This window comes from Malurus melanocephalus, unplaced genomic scaffold (assembly GCF_030028575.1).
Source record: "Malurus melanocephalus ecotype Western Australia unplaced genomic scaffold, MMel_1.1 scaffold_159, whole genome shotgun sequence".
Classification (NCBI taxonomy): domain Eukaryota; kingdom Metazoa; phylum Chordata; class Aves; order Passeriformes; family Maluridae; genus Malurus; species Malurus melanocephalus.
Window position 1 is genome coordinate 540885 of NW_026623391.1, and position 23604 is coordinate 564488.

Here is a 23604-nt window from a genome sequence, read left to right on the forward strand (position 1 = left end):
CATCTGTTTACAGAAATAGTCATTGATAACCACCTCTGCTATAGAAAATACCACCTGACTCCTTAGACTATTATAAAAAATATTACTACTGTAAGGAGARGGCAAGTCAGAAACAGGCTTTCAAGTTCCAGGGTAAAAATTTTACCTTATAGAGCAGTAACACCTGAGCTCCCTGCACTTCCTTATGACAGCAATACTCAACCCTCAATGAGAGGGACAAAATTAATGTAAACAAAACCCCAAGTTTATAAACCTTCACATTATGACTATCCACAAACAGTTAAGAACCTAAATTGCCTCTTTCTTCCCACAACTCCCAGCAGTTATCTAGACAGATCTGCTTTACATCTACACTGTGCAAAGAACAGTTTACATCACCAGACCCAAACAGCTCTATTAAATTATTGTGTCAGCAACATGTTTATAAAGCCATAGAATTGAGCTGGAAGGGACTTTTTGAAGGTCATCCAGTCCAATYCCCCTGCAATAAGCAGGGACATCTTCAACTACACCAGGCAGCTCTGAGTCCTGTCTGAATGTTTCCAGGCATGGGGYATCTACCACCTCAGAGGGAACACTCTAACCTCATTACAGATGATGGATTATTTCACTGAGACAATTAGTCATCAGCAGGGTTTAGAAATACCTGTTTTTTTATGGGATACTCAGCACTGACTGAGGGTATTTATGAGGCAGTTTAGCCAAAGTGGTAGCTAAAGCCATCTTCAGAAGCTTTTCAGCACACACACACACACACACACACAAATCCTTGGTAACAGCATTGTCTGTCAAAGCTCTGAAGCACTGTGCTGACACAAACTAAATGTATCAGCACAATGCCTAAACAGGAACTGGTTGCTTACTTTTAATAGCTAGACAGTCAAAGAGCAAGTTCTAAAGAAGTAAGACCCAATAGAAGTCTCCTCTATGACATTAGTAAAAATAACACACTTGTAATAGAAGACCAGCATTTTTGTTTGCACTGTTTTGCATTTCTTCATTTTGTTTGCATTGTTTTGCATTTTCTTTAGGTTAAACAGTAAAATACAACTTATAAGTAAGTTTGCAAAATTTTCCTCCTTTCAAAAAGAATTGACTTACCTAGTACTGTTAGAGTTGTTGACGATTGTGCATTTCCAAGTGGGAATGTAACTGCCTTGCAAATATATTCTCCTGCATCAGAAAAGCTTACATTTTTTAAGATGATTGTTGCATCAGTAAGTGAGTAATTTTTAAATGCCACTCTTCCTTGGTATTCTTCTTGAATAGATATTCCATATTCAGGATGATGAACAGCAATAGTTTGTGAATTTTTACCATATATCTTCTCCCAAGAAACTTGTGCTATTGTTTCATTTACATCAATTATGCATTTCAGTGCAACCTTCTTCCCCCAAACTGCTGTCACATGTGGATCAACAACTGGTCCAGCTAAGGCACCTAAAAACAAAGCAATTGTTAGTTGCCACACAAGAAAGTTAYGTCTCTCGGTTTTCACAGAAAGCCTTCTTCAGTAATTAGCTTACCTTTTTCAAAGAGAATTCCTACTTTTTTCTCAATAACTAATTCACAACRGTGTGGAAATACTACAGATGCATATATCAAGTAAAACCATGAAAGCTAGGTATAGATCAACCATTTGTCAGAGGACACTATCACAAATCCACAATTTCATATAAAAATGAGCGGGCAATTGTGTAACTGGTAAAACAGTCTTTTGGGAATTTAACTAGATAKGAACATTTTGTGAATTCAGATTTACCATGAAAACAATAATAGGAGATGGTACTTTTCAGTAGTTTGATTACTGATACAGGGCATCAAGTGAAAAGTTAAACTACTGCACTTATTTCGACTTATGAAATWTATTACTTAAAAAAAATTATTTAAGGAGAAACACGTAAGCGAAACTTCTAGCGCTTACCATACCAATAAATACTTACAGAGCAGAGCAACAATTAAAAAGCAACCAAAAAAGCCCCTATCAAAATTGCACAAACCACTCCATGTTTACATTGACAGACAAAGAACTCTCCTTGAACTTTGCTACCTTACCTCCTAATGAAGACRTTTACCATCATACATATGCAATCTTTCTGCTACACTGTAGTGGGTTGTCTTCACACAAGAAGAATCTTCTCTCACACAGTAAATACKTAAGAGCAGGCATAGTTAAGCGCTTGCTTAGGATTCAATGTATTTCTGTTTAATACCTAAAATGCCTTCCACAGTAGCAACTATTTTGAGCTCGGCATTTTACACCATGCTCCTTTCAAAAAAAGGAAATCCACTAGGACAAAGAAGTTCAATAAAACACAGGTTCACATTTCTTTTGCCCAACAGATAGTCCAGCAACATCTCTCATTAATTCTCTTGGAACAAACTAATCTGATGAAAAAGAACCAAAATCTTAGTCCACACTGTATTTCTTTTTCCTGTGCTCAGATTTTAAAAGACCTATTTCAAATGCTCTGGTTCTCTGCAGATACCAAATAATTACTCAAGTTGTTACTGAGGAAGTTCACTGAAGGAACAAATGTCAAGTCTAAGTTTTAGTAGTCCCATTTCCATAAGCATGAAGAAGTCATTCAACTTGAGACATGAGCTGCCTTTTCACTCACCTAGTTCACACAAAAAGCAAGCCACACGTTCAGGAAAAAASTCTCTATATGCCTTTATGTGCAAGTCCATTGTTAAAAGTTTTCCGCTCCCCATCAATTGATTTTTCATTGCTCAAACCATTTCTGAGTCAATGAAATCACCCAAAAAAGTGATTTAGCTAAGGATTTCCTCAGTATAAAACTACTGACTAACATCAATAGTACCAACACCTCAAGTTACACAGATAAATCAAACTAAGACAGAASTTTGATTATTGATATGTATATTGTTGATATGTCAGTTACTAAGAGRGGCTGGTGAGGGGACAAAAAATAGCCAGAAAAGTAAAAAAATTCCTAATATGTTTCATATAGAGAATATCTGCCATGACAARTAGTGCAAGAACATTCTATTCTCCCCATGCCTCTTATCTAACACATTATTGTGTCAGACACGGAAAAGAGGGCAGCTATTTGTACACCAACTGGCATGAGCAGAGTTCTGCCCAAACTTTGTCTCCGGTTGCCTTTGCTGTGTTTAAGCATAAGGTGGAGTGTTCCTTAAAAAGTATTTGACTAYTGCTTTCTACCTTATTTATAAGGCTCTCAAATTACATTTCACAAATGTATTGCATAATGTACAGCATATATAGRATCTGTAATGTAGTTTCAGTAAAGAAAAACACACTTTAATTCAGAAGTCAGCTTTTGCAACATTCAAGGCTACTGAATCTTAAATTGTATGAAACTTTAACACAATGATTAGCTGTATATAACACCAAACAATACAGAAAAGCCCCACAGGTGAACTTAAAAACACTGCTCAGACTTTTGGGGAAGGTAACAAACTGAACTGAAAAAACATCCCAATAAATTAATCACCAAAGCTATTTTGTTTCCTTTCCTTTTTTTTTTTTTTTTTTTTTTTTTTTTTGTGACAACTCTGCTTCTGGCAATAGGAGGCCTTCGCTACATAAAGATGACCATAGTACATTTAAAAAGTCAGTACTCAACGATTTTGCCACCAAGAAATACTTCTAACAGCTCATTTGTGCCATGAGAATATTGTTCTCTCACATGAATTACATGAATATTTTCCCAAGTCAAAACTTTTTCATTGCTGCTGTTTTCAAGATTTATAGTCTGAACTGAGCAGGTCYCATATATATTTATGGACAAACACACTTGCATCTACAGAATGTTGATCAGTCAGATCTTTTTCCTTTACCTTCCCCAGCAAGGGAGGTAGAGCTAACAGATCACTACTCCAAATTTAAGATTTTTATATTTATCTCATATTCTGATACATGTTCAGACTCCAAAGGAAAAAAAAAATCAACTTATCTAGATGACTCATTTAACTTGAACTTACACATAGTTTATACAACAGTACATAGACTTCAAAGTGTTTCGAGCTCTACAGATAGTTTAAATCTGAAGTGCCGACACCACATATTTAATTTGGAATAGCATCTCTTGTTTTAATMTCCATCAAGTTATTATTTAACTAGCTTCAGTTGCAGAGCAATCAAGCTAATAGCTCAAACTGGCAAGCTAATTTCCATGCAGATATTCARGGCTCTCCAAGACTCAGGACTCTAAGATAAAGTGTTTCCTTTAACATAAAGACTTCCACTCAAGGGTCAGTATTTTGCTGAGAGATTGTATTGGAATAACAACTTATAAGTCTCCTCCAAAATAACACATTTAGAGGTTTACACTGCACAAGGTTCTGCAGAATAAGACACTTCAAGGCCACACTATTGGGGCCCTTAACTGATCCAAAGTATTGGTACATGGGACATACATTTCTTGTTTTAATGAGACCGAGCCCTCCTCCTCTTGAAATCTAATATTGAAATCTGACCTTCTCTGTTTCACATTCACAATACTGAAGTCTGTCATTCTCAACAAACCTCAAGGATACACTTTGTATTCACTTAGTAATCAAGATGTTTTGTAACTACTCAAAGTAAACACAGCATCAGGAAGTTTTCTTATTCTTTTATGTTTGTCCAAGTTTTTACAGATCTTCCTTCCTTTTCTTTTTGCTCCCTTGGAAGACGTAAGATTCTCCTGTACTGTTTCACATGCAGCCTGTTGAGATTGCAATCTCAAGTACCCTTATATGATTCAATTTTAGCTAAATCTCTATGCACTAACTGATTTTTGATCACACAGTGATCCAGTCCATGCTGGCAATCGTCAAGAATCTTACCTGAAATAGCAAGGCACTGACTCTACTCACATAACGTGACAAAAAGTTTGAAGAGCAAACAAAATGAAAAAATCCCTAAGGCTCACTTCCAGCATTAAAAGCCACATAACTAGCGCTATCAAATACTGACCATGAACATAATCTGTTCAATAGCAATTCTTAATTAAGCTTCTACCACTAATCAGAAAAGAGATACTGAGGAATTATATGACAACCTTCTTAAAAYAACAAAATATTCATGCTATGAAATGACAGAATACTTCCCACATTTACAGGCTTGTATTTTGTTGCAATAAATAGCAGATATAGACTTTTCTAYATGAATTAGCCATGAACAAGTCTAATTATAAAGGCAATGCATTTTGTTACCCGCTTAACAGCACAACTCTAGCAAGACAGAGAGACCACATTGACTTTCTAGCCACTGATTTCCCACAACATGCCAACTATTTCCACAAGACAAGACCAAACAATGGAAGAGAATAAAACTGAATTCTGTCCCCTCTATCAGCAAGTTATTTAGCTCATAGGTATATGTGGCCTTAGTACACACTAGTGGCAGGGAGCTACAAACAGATCCAATTAAGAATGACACAGAACCACAAGAACATCCCATCCTGGTGGCAGCAAATTGCTATGTCAGCAGTACTTCCCACGAAACACTCTTAAGGTCAGGCTAAACATTATTGTTAGGTCAGTTTAATTTCACCTGACATCAGGAAGCTTAGACTTATTCTTGCTGTCCTCCTCCTCACTCACCAGTTAAGTGAGACCACAACCTACAAAAACTCACTTGATCTCTTCCTGATTTAATCTTCGGAATTAGCTCAGTCAATCACAAGTGGCAATGCAACAGATGCAATGAGCACATGCAGTGGCATTTTCAGGTTTGTTTAGCTGGAAAARCAAATCACTTAAAGACACCGAAGAGAACAAGCTGAAACCTCAACTAGAGGCTTTATAAAATATATGCTTAAATGACTGGGAAGAAGTCAGTGTGTGTCTTTTGAGCACCAGGCCACGATCAAATTACTGTGTCAAAAAAAGATCAGAACCAAGGAATGAGAAGAGTTCAAGATTAAGTAGTACAAAATGCCTCAACACTAGCTTCCAATTAGAAGTGCTAAGCAAGCACTTAGGAAAAAACTGCACTTAGATCAAAGAGATCATATTATAACCTAGTGCTACTCTCMTCTAAGGATCTGCTCTGTCACAGCCCTTGCTTGAAGTGGAGTGCTAGTCTGTCAATCAGACAATCTTAATCACATGGCTAGCTCTCCTCTAGGCAACTATAGGCTAATTTCTTACAAAAACTACAGTAAGAGGAATATAATTTCTAGTTGGAAATTATAAAATAAAGTTGTACAAAGTTAAATCTTTTCCAAGGAACCTAAAAATCAAAGAGACTGGCACCGATAACTGCGTGAGTATGGGAATGCACGAAAAGGTCAGTCTCTTAATTCCAGTGCTGTCTCAATCAAAAATTAACTGTTGCTGAAGGAGGGGTTTTACTAACATCGAGCTCAAGACAGATGGATTCTTAGTTAAGTGCTATCACAGGATGTTCTGCAGAATTCTGAAATACTCAACCCCCATCTGGGTGCTCCTAAGTACACAGCTGACAAGATACCACACCATTCCGCCAGGAGGCTTGTGTTACTCTGCTCCTTCATTCCCCACAGCTGATGGAAGAGACTGTCAGTTATCTCCCTCTGCTTGCTGAATCAACATGTGTATCTACATAAAAAGAGAGCAAGGAACAGTAATAGCTGTTGGAAAGGCTACAGCTTCTATTCGCAAGATAGCATSCAGAGCCCAGAGAGGTGACTCACACTGCCAGTTAAAAGGCCAGGTAATGCAATACTGGACAAAGAACTGTCATCCAGCACAAAGGAGTTAAAAAATGACAAAGTTCTCTTCAGTTCCACAATAAACAATTATCAGCAAGACTGACATTTGCTGCACAGAAAACAAAGAAAGCGATTTCAAAGAAATACTTTACTCCAGTGCAACACAAAGTTTAAGGAAAAAATAATTAAACTCAGAGTTTATCATTAGCTTGAGCCCAACCCATACAGTCATGAGTTGGAGCTTCAAAAAAGCTCTGACCTTGAAGKCAGGCATGGCTGTTTTCCACCATTCTCATTTCAGAATGCCATTTTCACATGTGAACAGGTGCTTCTGTTCTGGTTTAACTCTACATAAGAATGGCATCTGTGCCCCTGCATATTCTTCTTCCCACCATGCTGCACAGATCTTTAATATCAAGCAGCAAGACAATCTCAGACTCCAGAGGAAGTYAAAAAAAGCATGTTAGGCTCATTATTCAAATGGAGTTGGGAAGGACACTCATAGCCAATTTCATAAGGCTAAAACTTTACCTATTCACCAAGAATATTTATGAAGTCCAATGAACTTTAAAATTCATCTGAAATTTCAACTTAAACCATCAATTTCAATTACACATGTTCTTACTTCATAATCTTCTATACATTAATATATATAGCAAATTAAGACATATGTTTATCCTGATACTAAACTTTCAGATGTTTACAAAAGCATGTTGAACTAATAAGCAAGGCATGCTATGAGGCAGCTGGAAGTTCTTCTGTAATGAATGTTTCCAACCCTGTTTAACCAAATCTTCAATCCCACCTCCTTTAAAAGGAAATAAGCAAGACAACGAGGTATTCTTTTTCCAACAAACAGGCCAGGCTCAAAAGCAGTTCTGAAGGAGAACACCTCATTCTAAGTCCCACTCCCTCAAAAAAACAGCAGTAAGAGTAAACAAGTAGTTCAAAAGTTATCCATATACACACCACTACTCCCTAACCACCACAAAATGCTTCACATTCCCACTGAAATAAATTCAGATCCCTAAGTGATTTGTCCCTAAATCAGAACAATAGGTATAAATACACAGAAGAGATTGAAACAAGYAGTCTTTAATGTAACTCAAACTTCTGACTGGAAAGTTTGTTAAAGAGTTCCAGATATCTCACAAATCTTTTGAAAAACAAAAGATGAGTCAATAGTTCTGACAATCTAATCTGTTGGGAAAGGTTGAAGTCCTCCTATGTGGCATCCAGTTTAAACACATAACCAAAATGTTTAACACATAGCTGGAGGTCAAAAAGAGCATTGTACATCTGAATCTTGGAGGGGCTGCTGACTAATTTATTATATACAGAGAAACAAGTGAATTTACATATAACAAACCTTTCCCAGTCAGGCAGGAAAAAAACCTTTCAAGTTGCAGAGACTCCAAATTAGGCTAGCAGTCAGCAGGAACAAATATGAGTAACACACACAGGATATTAAATAACTGGTCAAAGAGCAATGACTGTTCTGAAAGCTAGRACAAGCGTATGGTGATTCCAGTTCAAGAATTGAAAGTGACACTACAGTACATTCTAATATAGAAGTATACTCTGCTCTAGCCAACATCAGTGAGGCTCCATCTGGAGCTGTTCAGCTTGAACAGTGCATATCTTATATTAGCCCTTCCAGAAAATCTGAAAGTGAAGTGTGCTCAAAGGCCTAGAAAACATGACCTACAAGAAAGGACTGGAAGAACTGATTATTATTCTCATAAAAAGTAAAGGTCCTAAACCCAGTAAAGGCCCTAAAGTCCTTACACTGCAAAAAAAGAGAATGCCTGCAATACAGATGATGCCTGTGAAGATTARGAAGGAGATAAACCAGTAAAGCAGTAAACAACCAAAAACAGAACCACAAAAAACAAGCAACCAAGCACACTGAAATAAAGAAAAYCTTTGATGCTACAGAACATGCATTCCTCAAATGAACACCCTGGCCAAAATGATAAACCTCCACAACCTTTAGAAAAGTTTGATACTTAGCAGTTAAAAAATAACCTAACTAACCTGAGCTGATCCTGTACATGTTCAAGGATTTTGTTGGCTTCATTACTGTAAGATTAAAAGRCACTTTTAGTAAAATAATAATTCAGTCTTCCTTCAGATTCTTGTTAGCCAATATGACACACATGCTGAAGGATTAAATKACAAGTTCTCATTTCAGGAACTTCCTTGCAACATTCCCTTCCATACACTTACACYACTTGCTCTGTCATGACCATTGGGWTCACCCAGACCTTGCYACTACGAGAAGATTTCARAATACACTGGATACACAGAATATAAGTCGCATTTCCAATCTTCTTCCTAGCAAGCTGCTGTTTCTTCACCTGTTTATTCTTACTTGCTTTGCAAATCAAGAAACCAACCCAGTTACACATGAAGGAAATAATGAAAACACAAAATAGAAATTAACTTTTCTATCTTTTTTAACATCTAGAATGGTAAATTCATTTCACTTTCAATGCTCAGTTAGTAAACACATAAAAACTACATTATGAAACAGAGCACCAGTGCTTTCAGCTGACACAGAGCACTTTCAGATACTTTTTTCATCCTCAGTTCAACTGCATTTGGGTTTAACTTGAATATTACAACTTGTTCAAATAAATCACTTCTTTTTTATAAAATGTATTTCTCATTTCCTTGTATTTGTATCCTTTAGTTACATCTTTTCAGTAAAGGTTCTGGTCTTCATCAGAGGGACAGGCAGCTCACAGTAGGTGACCAGTCTGCTCTATCATTTATTTTTTTGCATTTCTTTATTTTTGTCCATAAGCAGATATTCATCTTTTGCCCTGTGTTTTGTAAAAAGCTTTTAACTCTTCAAAGTTGTATATTTGACTYCACATGTATCCTCAGCTGAGTCACTGTGGCATCCTCAAATCACTTTTTAGAAACAAGTCTTCTTATCCTCAGCAACAAGTATGAYTTGGGAGAAATGACAGCCTACAGCTTTGACAAAAGTAACTAATTCTGAACAYGTTCAATAATCAGTTGAGTTACAACCTTTGCTTAGACATAACTTTAGTGTTGCTTGCTTAAAGCTTATTTTAAAAGCTCAATAKCTTCATTTATTTGCAGGGATGTGARTTCAGCATGATGACAGAAATTCCATTCAGGAGATATACAGTAATATCTAATCACTCAGTTTTAGTCAGCTAATGCTTCAGGTTTTCTGACTTCTATCCATCAAGTACACAGAAGTTCACTGGCCTTTAAGTCAACTCCATCACCTACAACCAACTGCCTTTTATGATACAGACAACGTCACACATTACACAATCTTAAAAGATTTCAATTCTAGTTCACTCTTCAGAACTACAAAATTTCAAAGCTGAAATTACTATTCTTGAAGTTCAAAGAGCACACCAATACAATATCATGACAGAGGCCATGCTTCCCAACAGTGCCCTGCCTAGTTCAGACCTTGTACAGGCAGCTGCCTTCAAGCTAGACCTCTGGCAAAGTTCACAGAACTGATCATCACATATTSAAGGCCTTCTCTACAATTATACAAATATTATATATTTATAATAAATAATACATATGAAGTTTAATACTCTCCTCCATGAAGGATACCTCWTGGACATCACTGAACATCCATCAGCTAGCTTAACTATTCAATCACTCAAGGTACTTCAAGTTTCTCAAGGTACTTCAAAACTCTGTAACTCCTCTTTGTATCAACCTGCTATCAGCAACTAGTAGTTCTGTATWATTAGGGCACCTCATACTCCAGGAAATGCAATTGACAAGATCCTACTGTCCTCCAACACAAACTACAACTATAGCTTCCACCACATGAATTCTTCCAGAAAAACTCCAACTGCAGTGACAGGGGAGACAGTCTGATGAGATATAAACCATACCACTTCCTTCCAGATCTCTCCACTCCTTATTTGGAAAGTGATTTAATGCTATCAAACGCTATCACAATATCCACCTTTTTTTTTTTTTCTTTTTTCTTTTCTTTTTTTTTGAGGGGAAAAGTAATTGGGGGAGAGGGATTGGGCACTAAATATCACARAAATCTAATCAGTTACTGCCCATCACTTCTGCTTCATTTCAAAATGTGGAAGTTACCAAGGACATAGGCGAATACTCTGTTCCACCTAGCCACAAACTTGCAAAAATGAGGGTTGGTGTTCCAGATGCCAACCCAGTCCAAAAACCAAAAGTAACTTTCCTTCCAAGTTACATGGTTGTTTTTTCAACACTACCATATAATAATCTTGCCATTACACAGACTAACAGAAATAAAACAAGGCAACTGCAATCAGAACCCAAAAATACAATACAAAGTGTTCAGTAAAGGATCCTTGTAATTGCTGTTTGTTCCCTTTYATTATAAAGAAGCAAGTGACTTTTCTCCTATACATAAACTGCCATCCTAATCATGAGGGTAACTACAATGTGTATCTTGGTAGATTACCCAAAAAGCTCATCYCTATCCCAGAGTCCAAATTCTGAGCATTAAGATATTCTTGACTTAATCACTCTGACTGCATTTGTCAGACTGAAGCATTCAGATTCAGGTCCCAGGAATCACTGTTCATCAGTATCTCCCTGCAGAAAGGAGGGAAAAACCCAACCAACTGAACTTCCACAAGGTCATGTCAAACACAGGTGTAAGCTACAGGGATCATTTGCAATCAGGTCACCTACCAATTACCACACACAAGTGATCTCCTAGACACAAATTTGCCAATGATAAATGTGCATCATGAAGAAAGGCAAACAAGCTCTAAAACTGATGTAGAGAATAATGCTTTCATGTAGGTAAGAGGCAAGTCAAGAGGTCACTTAGTCTTCCTCAAATTAGGTCCAGTTATATGAGACTGCTTGGAGATTCACCCAGTCAAGTTTGGAATCTCACTAYAGAACATTGATTCCTTAAGCACTTTGGGCACCTGCTCCCTTACAGAAAGTATTACTGCTGTACAGTGGCTCAGGGTTTCCAACACTCCAGCTTGTTCCTAGTCCCTTGTGTGGGGCATCTCTGAAGAAGGCCTTGATCTACATTCTTGCCACCATCTCACCAGGCAGTAATTAAGAGTTCCCTCCCCTTCTCCAGGCTGATAGGGCCCAGCTCTTGCAACCTCTCCTCACACACCCTGTGCTCCAGCCCCCACCCAACAGAGACCCAGTGCTGGGCTTGCTCAGGTAGCTCAGTGTCCCCATTACCATGAGCCCCAAACTGGACACAGTGCTCCAGTGACAAAGAGAGGTAAAGGAACCCTTCCCTCAATCTGCTGTCATGCTTAGCAGAGCCCAGGATGAGGTCACCTTTGCTCCTGGTGAGAACAAAAGTCTGCTGATACTGCTCAATTTGTTGTTCACCAGGGCTCTCTACCTGAGCCTGCCAAGATGTCTTCCAGCCTCTTGGACCACAGTCCATGCTGATGAGTGGAGTTAAATTTAAGTCCAGATGTGGGACTTAAAAATCATAGAATTTTTTAAGCTGGAAAAGACCTTTAGGATCACTGAGTCCAACCATTAAGCTAAGATTGCCAAGTCCACCACTAATCTTTGTCCCTAAGTGCCACAACTACACATGCTGAATGATTGCACAAAACATTATGTGCTCCATAACTTTCCCTCATACTGARGTCAGACTGACAGGTCTGTAGTCCCCTGGATCTCCCTTCCAACCCTGCTTGTAGCTGGACATCACATTTGCTAGCTTCCAGTGAACTAGAACCAGGACTGCTGGTAAATGATTCAAAGTGGTTTAGTGAGCACTTCTGACAGCATTTCAGTAGTCTTGGGTGGATGCCATCTGGCCCTGCATGTCTAAGTGGCACAGCAGGTYACTGACCATTTGTCCTTGGAACATTGGGCTTCAAACTGCTCCTCATCTCTTTTTTCCAAGCTCAGAGGTCTGGGTACACAGAGAACAACTAGACTTAACATTAAATACTGAGGCAAAGAATTCTTTAAGTACCTCACCCTTTTCCTCATCCTTTGTCACTGTCTCACCCCACATTCAATAAAGCACCGAGGTTCTCCTTAGCCCTTCTTTTGTTGCTCATGTATTCATAAAAACTATTTTTTTTTTTTTTACAGAAGCAGCCAGATTAAGTTCCAGTTGGGCTTTGACTCCTCTAATTTCCTATCTGCAAACATCACAGCATCCTTGTATCCCTCCTGAGTAGCCTGCTGCTTCTTCCAAAGCTCATGAACTCTCCTTTACCTGAATTCCAGAACTCTGTCCATCCATGCAAATCTAGCTCCAAGCATTCTAGACACTCTCATGCACCTCTTCCTCACCTTCCCAACCTRCCTTTCCTGGAAGGTACAAATCCAGCTAATTGCACAACTCCAGTCAAGCTATCCGTGACATTACTGGAATCTCAATGAGATCATAAATGCTCGTTTGAGCTGCCTTCACACTGGAAGGRATGAAATCAACTTCCATCATATACTCCTTGGACACTTGTTGATTGATCCTTGCATCTTTGCTTCTCTTCAGTTTAGAGAAAAAATTCATGGACATCGTAACAAGCATAGTTTAAAAYCCTCCTCACAAGTTTGCAATGCTTTTGGAGAAGAACCCTTCACCTTACTTCATCAGACAGACCCTACCTCTGGTTCTATTGTCCTTGTTCCTCAGGGCAAGATCACTGACTAGAGAAGTTATGTTAATTAATACCTGATCTTTCATGCATCTCACATTATTTATATCAGCCAGCACAGGAAAGCTGCAATGGTCAGCCAGAATCTACATATTAATTACAAGACTGCACAGTACACATGCTGAAATGACAGTCAACCCAGCCAGCTAGGAGAAGCAATAAAGATATACACCAAGAATTAGCATATTTCTATGTCTGTATTTCCAGACTTGTGCAGTTCTGTATCACTACTTCGTAATTTTGTTATTCAGTAMCTTTTCCATACCTATATCCTTGCTGTTCTTCCCATGCTACACTGCACTTCTCAGACTCCACCTCTCCAGTCATTATCAAGGCAAACTTAGGTGGACTCAGAGAACCAATTAACTGTCAATTTCTGAATTTCATAATTACTGTTTAACTTTCTGTTCAGMCATAAGGTCTAATAAAAAAGTGATCGCATTTAAGCTACATGTCCTAGAACTACACCATATTTTACCAACTCAAAAGCAGGGGTGGAAAGGAGAAGGATTTCTGAACTGTTTCAGTCAATAATGGCCAATGACATCAAAGAAAAGAGTACACGGGTTGCTTTCCTTTGTCTTAGTTCATTCAATATAAATACAAGACAGTTGAACAAATTAACAAAAACAACAACCAAACCAGAGAACTCTGACATATACTACCAGAAATGCTGGATGGTTTTGACAAGCCAAAACTATGGACATTGAAAGGTGCACTATACTAAAAAGCAGGATCTATGAAATTCCTAGCCTAATAAAGAAAGAAATTTTAAGCACAAACCTCCTGACTTGGGATAACTTAAAACAAACAAAAAAAATCCCCACAAAACCAACTATCTACGTCATTTCAGCCATTTTGGGGAGAACAAGGTAAATGAAATAATACTGCTGTATTAACACCTTTGTCTTTTGTAGAGTATCACTTTTACATGGGAACAATAAAGCAATAATTCAAGTCATGCAGAACTGAATATCACTTCACCTTTAAATGGAGAAAGGGACATGGCATAATCAGAGAGACTGCTCACTGCATTTAGCAGTGTGAGTATGCACAGTCCACATAGCTACCAGAAGCTAGCAAAAACTTCTATTTGAGCAAAATTTATTAATTGCTTTAAATAAACACTCCGTTACCAGCATTTTGGGTTCTGGGAAGTTTCTGTTTTTTCTCTGAAATTAATAAGTAGTACCTGAAATTCTAAGCATTCAGTAACAGTTGTAAACATATAGCATTCCCTGCCCCTAGCACCATACTTCCTACATTGAAAACAGAAAATCATTAAAATTGGTCAGGAACACTGACGTGTGTGATGTCCTTGCAGAGGAAGGAAGAAGACCTTTAATCCCAAAGAAAGCCCCAACTGCCTTATGCAGACCACTCCTTYGCTTTATATATGCTGTCTTTCCACATACCACATACTCTAAAGAGAAATGAGGTATGGGGGAAGAAAAYGGAGGTTGTATTTTACACTATGTAAAAAGGGAGGTTGTACTTTACACTATGTAATGTAGCTAAGTCTCAAGTAACTTCAGAAAGACAGCTAAATATTAACTTCTCATTTTTAACTACTGTGAAGTTTTAGTGTTATCTGCCAATATTGAACAACTGTGGTYATACAATGAAATATAAAATAAACTTATTTAGTCAGGAGCAGCAAATCTCAGGCTGTCCATGACAAAATCTGATGAGTTACCAGTTATATTACAAAGTCATGGGATGCCTGCTGCCCCCTGCATTGCTGACACTGGTGGCTTTTTTTTTAGCTCTTAAAGGCGACTCTTGCTGCAGGCCATTCCAGAAAGTTAACCCTTTTTGTCCAGGAACTGCACACTAAGTGGAGGGAATGCTGTTTAAAAGCTGCTCAATTTACTGCCAGTTACATTTTCAATACATATCACCCAGTTCTGTGCAGTATGGAATTGGTCTTACTGGCTACTTGTTGAAGTAATAGAAAATATGTAGGCAGATCTGTATTTAAATCCTCTAACATTTATAAATKACATCAGGAGATAACAACTGGATCCAATTTTAAAGTAAGTTTTTTAAAGTAAGTTTTTTTTAGTGAAATTGCTTTATAGGAAAAACTTGTTTCAGACTTTATTTGGACATTTTTAATCTAAATATAAGACTTGCAACTACTACATTTCTTCCAGGGCTAGCAACTGTAGTATACTAGCTCCTGCCTCCCCATGCACACTACTCATTTAGACTGAAAGGGACTTCTGGAAGTTATCCAATCCCATACCCAGCTGAAAGCAGGGCCAACTTTGAAGTCAGATCAAATTGCTCAGGGATCATTTCATAGTCAGGTTCTGAATATTTTCAGGGACAGAGATTCCACAACCTGTTTCAGTGCTTCATTCTCTGTGTGGGAAAACATACTAACATGTTATAGTGATTTCACTTGTAGCTGGTGACTGCTGCCTCATATCCTTTCCCTGTGCATAGCTAAGCAGTCTGTCTTCATTTTCCCTCTCACTGCCTATTAAACAGAGCCAGCAGCAATTAGGATCCCCCACTTCAGACATTTCTAAAAGCTGAACAAACTCACTTCTCCAGCCCTGTTCATACATCATGTGCTGACTCCCTACCTTGGTGGCCTTTCATAGGCTCCTCAGCACCAGCCTCATATTTGGTGGCACAAAACTGTGCGTGCTACTTCTGATGCAGTCTCAAGCTCCAAAAAGTAGAGAATAATTGCTTCTTTCAACTGTCTGCCCAGTGTGCTCTTCACCTTTTGCACTACAAAGGAATACAACTGACCCACAAGGACCCTTATGTTCTTTCCTGTAAAGGTACTTTTCACCAGTTTGCACGACATCTCTGCTGCTTCATGGCGTCATCCCACTCCAGAGAGACTTGGCTTGGTCCTTGCTTTCAAATTACACAAGGCTTCCAACAGTTACTTCTGACCTGCAGACATGCCACTCAATTAGCCCCAGTCTCCAGCAGACTAACTGACCCTCACAGTCATCCACAGTATCCACAAACTTGTTGTCAGTGCGTTACTACCTGGAAGAGAGGTCAGAATGCAGACAAACTGGCCCTACGCTGTTGTGACCAGTAACAAGCCTTCAGGTAAACTTCATACAGCTGCTCAGAACTTTCCGAGTTCAGCAGGACACTTAATTTTTCACCCATTTAATAATCTGCTTCTTAAACCATTTCTCACCAGTTTGGCTATAAGGAAATTTTAGGAAACCCTATTAAAAGCCCTTTAAGGTTAACAACACTCACTGTTCCTCTTTTGTCCAGTGTCTTGTCCTGTGTAGTTAAAGCAATCAATTCAAAACCTCTTTTCACAGCATTCTCAGATCGTGGAGACACCACGATTACTACCTTTCCTCACTTCAGTTTTCACCTGAAGACATAACAATTTATTATACCTAAGCCACCTCCCTTGAGACTCAAAAAACACAGCTGTAGAGCAGTTCTGGAAATTGATCACAAAAAGAACTTTCACTAACAGTTCTACAGAGTCACACAGTCCTCACCTATTTCAGCAAGRTAGAAACCCTGAAGAATCATTTAAAGATTTTCCACGAAGCTTACACAAACCTGCTTCTCAACAACAGTATACATTCTRATTTATCAGAAGGTAGCAAAAGTTATTAAATATCCAGGTGAAAACACTGATATATCAACTGTGATAAGTTGGTTATAGGAAAAAAACCTTACTGCTTCACAGCTGTTGAACTTAACAGTTGTACTTACATATAGAACCACAGAACTGTTTGGGTTGGAAGAGACCTTAAAGATTGGAACAAAAGCCATATGCAGAAGGCTGAACCACCTCTGATACCTCACAGAACTCAGTATGCTTCTTCCTATACACCCTGTCCTGGATAAATGGCTATATTACACTTGCTAGCTACCAKAGGTGGATTATTTTATGCTACCTCAGCTACCAATAACACATTGAAACTTTCAACATGATGCATTTAAATTTCCCAAAATGTGATTAATGGGGTCGTCACAACCATCAATTTCTCATAGTTGATTGCTTTAGAACTACAGTGTCTCTTTAAATGCTAAAGTGCCTTAATCAAGTCATAATAACATTACTTCTCTTTCAAGGAAGTTTATCTGTTGAAGTCAAAAGTGCACTGAAGTATTTAAAACATAGAAATGGCATCACTGCTGAAGGGCTGAGAAGTGGGTTTTATAATGCAATTATCAATCTTTACAAATATGCTTAAAATTATATTAAGCTTAACAACTCTTGAYTTCACTTCTCCAACCCTTAGCAAAAAACTTGAGCAGAGCTAGTTACTTATTGTGGCAAGGGCCAGCAGATGATGTTGGAGAAATTAAAGGAATTTAGGGGAAGAAATTACTTCAAGTTATATACCAGTCAGAAGTCTTGCTCCCTCAGTTACTCTGTTGCTACAAAGAAGTAACTTGGTATTTGACGTAATTTAACTTATATTTGACTAAAGTGATTATTTTTCTACCCAATTACATACACTGAAAAGAAATTAAGTTACCCATCTTGAACATGATCTCAACTTCTTCATATTCTTCCTCCRTCATCTCTTCATCCAACAGGCCATTTCTAGGTGTGCTTGTCCCAGTAATAATTAGCTCCCAGCTTAACGACATGCAGTATGGGTGGTAGTTCAAGTTAAAAAAGTAACTGAAGTGGGCAAAGAATACCCACAAAATACACGAGTAAGAAAAAGTTAAATCCAACATGAATCTGTATAATTGAAGGGCTAATGAAAATAACAAATCCAAAAGTAACTAATAAATCATCAAGCTAGCTCAGTTTGTTTCTTCCACTAATTTCTACACATACCAGCTATGGAGATCTGCTTGAGTAGTCTTTATTCACCTTTAGCAGGAGATTTCCATTTCAGGGACTCAAAATTTTGCACATACCGCTGTATTATACTGATAGCAGTAGCACATGCCAAGTRTTCAAAACAACAGCCACTTTAGGAAAAAATTCTACTCTGTACAAACTAATCCCAGGACTAGTTTAAAAACTATCACATTATACAAACCTTGACTAATGGAAAAGGAGAAAACAATGAATCCCTGTAGACATACAAAGTAATCTTAAATGCCACATAATTAAAATCTGATGTGGGAGGGGGGCTGGCAAAGGAGATGGRCAAGAGCTGTCCACTACTGCAGATAATCCTAATATCCCTATCCTTGTAACTAAAGGTGAGTTACACTTGACTAGCCTTCATACTGAGAATAAGAAACATGCTATTTTACAGTATTACAAAATTAAAATTGCTTTTACTCCTGTACATCACTTGAAAAACAACTGAAAAGAAGCAAAAACATTGAACAGAAGAATGCAGTTATGATAAAAGAGGATTGTGTGGAAGYTTGTTACTGCTATTCACTACCTGAACTACAAGTGACCTTCTTGATAACTAAACTTCACCAACTTTTACCTTCCCATACACTTGGGAAAAAAAAGGTAAAAGGATAGAGGACATCAACAGAAGCTTTAAGACTTTATAAGTTTTTTCATTCTTGCTAATTTTCTTCTATTGTTAACTCATGGACAGAAAGACCAATTTTTGGGTTCACATTTAAAATCATCCAAAGTCTGAAAGTTAATGACCTGAAAAATAACTTCTGATGCATTCATATATTGGATAATACAAAAAARTTAGTTTGGTGTTTTCACCATGACTTGGAAGTTGTGCTACACCTCGAGCTTCTAAGTACTAAGCTGTGTAACAGGCAATTACTAGGCCAGCTTTTGTAGAATCAATGTAAATATTGGCCGTGAGCCCCCTCAGGAGCCTCACTCATACACATCTACACCTCCTTTTAACATATTGTTTTATATCTTCACCATGTAGGACATCCAGGGAAGTAAGACAAGCTTTCACCCAACAGCTTTTTCACCTCTCCCCACCATATAGACAGAAACAGAATAATTATTTTCCTTGACACAGTCTTCACTGCACATGTCACTCTTTATTTGCTTCTCACGTATTTCCTTTCATTTTTTCCCACATTCAGCTATTCACATCTTTTCTTTCTTAGCTCTTCTTGTGATTTCTTCCCATAGTCAGATGATTCTCTTTTCCACACAGTCCTTCTGCTTTCTGACCAGGAATAAAGAATAATACTAATGATCCCTTTACCTTTAACAAGAAAGCTTGATCAATCTATTTCATGCCTCATCGAAGAATTCATCACCTTCATCCCCTCAGTAAAAATACATTACTACATTTCAGATATCTGTGAACTCTGAGGCACTGAATACAATTRTTCTTCAAGTAAGTACTGCTCAAAAATCTTGTTTTAGGCTAACCCTACCAAAACAAACTGTAGAAACACAGAACAGTTATGGTTAAAGGTACCTTTAAAGATCATATACACCTCCACCTCTTTTAATGACAGCAAAACCCAACAACATGTGACATAACAAATYAACAATGATTAAATAATTGCACAAACACCTATTTTTCACTTAGCAAATCTGGTCACTCGGTTCATATTTAACTATCAGGYGCCTTAGAAAATTCCTCACAGAAACTTCTGCAACACAATCCACATATCAATAAGTACAGAAGTCAACAGGGGAAAAAAAACCAAACCTAACCAACCAACAAAAGTTCCAATAATCCTCATTCAATACAACACAGTCATTCAAAGATGGAAACAAGAGATACTCTGCTCTAGCACTGCTGTGTTTGTAATCTGTCATCACACAGCCACCTTTTAGAGGCAGTGTATGGGGACTCCAGAGCAAGCAGACAACACACACAATCTCAGCACTCTCACTTCTTGGCAAACTTATCCAACCAGTCTGCAGCTGTACCTTCTGATAAAGAGCTCTGTTTGGACAAAGCTGGAKTCAGCCACAGAACAGCAGGTCAGGCCATCTTCAAAGCAACAGGTTGGTGTAACACTGGGTGCAAAGTAATATTCCAAGTTTATTGCTCTTCAACAGATAACCAAGTAAGCACTAAAAAAGGACAACATTTACCAAAGRCACTTCAAGTAGCTGGCACTCAGCTAGATTATCTTCTGTATACCAGGTTTTGAATTTTTCTTACCTGAATTTCATTCACTCTGGATTTTGTTTCTACAAATTAAGATTTAGACTTTTGATTCTAGAACTTCTTACTTTTCATTTGAGCTCCACAGATGATCCACTCATTAGCTCAACACATTGTTTTCTGAAGCAACACACTCCAAACTCCTTTTCCTTTCTCACAYCAGATAAAATTTGCATCTGATTGTGCCTACCTTAAAAGCTCTACTACCAGCACCTGAACTGAAAAGGCAACTGCTGTGTAAAGGTAAGATATTTTTGCTTCTCCTGCTACAGAACAGTCCTTTGTTTCTCAATATTGCCCTGCCAGCAATGCTACATAAAAGGGAACAGAAAGAAAACAACCTAGATTTGACCATATTTCTAAACAGGACACTTGACTCTAATCTCACAAACAGTAAATCCTGCTACCTGTTGTTCACTATCAAACAATATTCATATCCATGACATAAAATCTAGTTGTTTAAGAAGGCAAGAGAGAAAAACTGTTTAAATCAAGTAACTGTTCAACCTTTATGTAGCACAAGTGCCTAAACAACTATTACAGTTCTTTTATGATACTTCACACGTTCAGATTTTAACTCAAATAACATTTTACTTCATTTCCATATATATGGGAGTTCTTGCATACCAGAAGCATCACAGTGCAACAGCAACATTGAAAATGACAGATCTACCACAATGAAACAAAGCTAAGAATCACACCTCATATTTCAATATTCCAGTGAATTATCCTCAAATACACACTGGACAAACGTCTGGCAGCTTGCCTTTTTTTTTTTCTGATTATCAAACAATCCAGATTTAAACTCTCCTGTCTGCTGCTCCTACCAGTGCAGCTGCTCTGTTTCTTCACACAGCAGTTTCATATASTGCCCAACCTATGACAGTTCACCACTATTTCATTCCAACTTTTCAAATACCTTCTATAGTATTCCTATTCCTTCTCTCTGTGTTGCCATATTGCTTCACCAAACACCTGTTCAAATGTGCATTTATTTCCATACCATTTTCAAAAAATAAATGCATATTCACACATGGATTTTTTAACTATTATCATAACATTTAACATATAACAAGGACCAACCACATTCTGTTGTCTTTCTGAAATCTCTATCACACTTTCCCATATTCAAGTTAGTAACCTGCTTTGCTTGACACCCTATTTTGGCCGTGACCTCACATGAAAAATCAGTAAAACATTTTAAAGTCTGATTTTTCTAGTAGTTACTTAGGAATTTTCTCTTTTTTTTATTTTTTTTTTTTTTTAGTTTTTGTATATGGTACACTGCACACTTATATTATCTATATCTTCATAATCCAATCCTTCTAGTTCCACTACCAGTCAGGAGTTTTGTAATCCAGGCCTCTTTAAGAAAAAAATTCATTGGGATCTTAAAACACATGCATTCACTTTTTTCTAGCCTGAGAAGCTCAACACAACCAACATTCCAAATTGAAAAAAAAAATTATTTCTTCAGTAAAATACCTGCAATATGCATTGTGTACATCCTTTCTATTCACCTCACTTTATGGTTTTGCTTATTTTCAATTTATGCTTACATTGAAAAAAACTTTGCACAAACTTTTCACTGTGTGCAAACTAACGAGGCACTGAAATTATGAGGAATTTGTTATTTAGTAGAACACAGGTCCTCATTTACAGCATAGACCAAAAGTACTTGCTGCAATGCAAAATACATTTATAAATTAAAGGTGATGATTCCTCCTATAGATGCCATACATCTCCCCTAGTTCAAGGCTACACTAGTTTGCACATTTAAGTTTAGTCCGTACTTCATTGCATCATGCACTGTTTGATTGAGACGTGGAAGAAGTACTTGTACAAATAACCCGAACCCAATAGTCTTGCTTTCCTAAAAGACACAGCATTTATTAAAGCAGGTCTATTTCTATWCAAAAATATAAAAGTTACTGTTATTTCAGATTCCTGATATATTTTCTCTTCCTCCCTTCAGTGTTTTGGTGTGAGAGTTGAGAGGATTTTAGCAATACTTCTCTGAGGAATTACAGATKAAATAAATCATTGTTTCTAACTGTCAATTGAAATGGTAACAATTGATTTGGTTTTCTAGTGACATTTTTCTACCAGGGTTTGGATTTTTTGTTATAMCGCTTTCAAATATTTCTTTTACTACCATTATCAGAATTGGCTGAGTAGTAGAAAAGGCAACCAAAAGTAATAACAGTTTTGAGTTTCATCAACATGTCAACACACTCAAAATAACAGCACTCTTAAAAACTACAGTGATAATATTTTTCCTTCATACTCACATGTTACAGGGAAAATGAAAACAATTGTGGGAAATTTCAAGGTGAAAGGAAAACCAAAACCTCAGATATAGAAAAAATCCCCCTTCATCTGCTATTTTTGGACTCGAAGTCCAAAAGTCACTAGCAGTTAAGTTTTCCTTTTTATCCAGCGATTATACTTCAAAACTTTGTGCCTGAAGAACAAAATTATTTCAACACAACATTGCCGCTTCTGGCGGATGTTCTGAAGTGTTATCAGTCAAGTTCACTTATGCGAGAAAGAATCCGGGAAGACTGACATCCGAATTACACTCATCAAGACTAAAATGGTTGAGTCGCTGTGTGACGCTAGGCACGGATGCTCTTAACTTCATTGTTACTATTATCTTCACATTTAGATGTAAAAATAGCTTGTCAAGGTTAAGTCAAGTCTGGAACTTCACCTTTTAAATCGCAAAAGAGAAGAAATAACCTTGAACAAAGGGAGGAGAGAGAGTGCCAGTGCAACAAGTTTGCCAAGCGTTGGAAAACTAAGTCTTGGAGCCGTAAAGTTTTGAAATGTGATGCCTTCTCAATATTTACAAACTTAGTAACAATCATCTTTTTCGAAAGCTACATCATTGCCAGAGGGGGGAGACTATTACATGCACGAGCACAATCCTACAGCAGCAGCGCYTCAACTCCCTCCCTGAGAAAGCATTTCTCAGATACTATACAAGTGTTTTACGGTGGCATGGCTTGCTCGTTTCGGGTATTTTTATCACATGAACCTCCAGAGACTACCTCCTCTAACTTGTTCCTCCTTCATTAAAGAGGGAAGGGACASAGTGTCTCCTATAATAAAATATCCTTGCCAACTATTCATTACTGCATTGGGAATACAACAGCAGGATGAAGGTTTTCGATTTGCTCTTGCCCAAGTCTACTTTTATCTCCTCTTATCTTCCACTGCTGTTAA

General features: G+C 37.6%; 1 protein-coding gene across 1 annotated transcript in view; it reads right to left on the minus strand.

The window, feature by feature from the left end:
* NECTIN3 (nectin cell adhesion molecule 3) overlaps positions 1-23604 on the minus strand; it is a 57882-nt gene that overhangs the window by 32998 nt on the left and 1280 nt on the right. The window contains exon 2 of the mRNA XM_057371838.1: positions 1102-1440. Coding sequence (XP_057227821.1) covers positions 1102-1440 — 339 coding nt within the window. The remainder of the gene's footprint in view (positions 1-1101; positions 1441-23604) is intronic.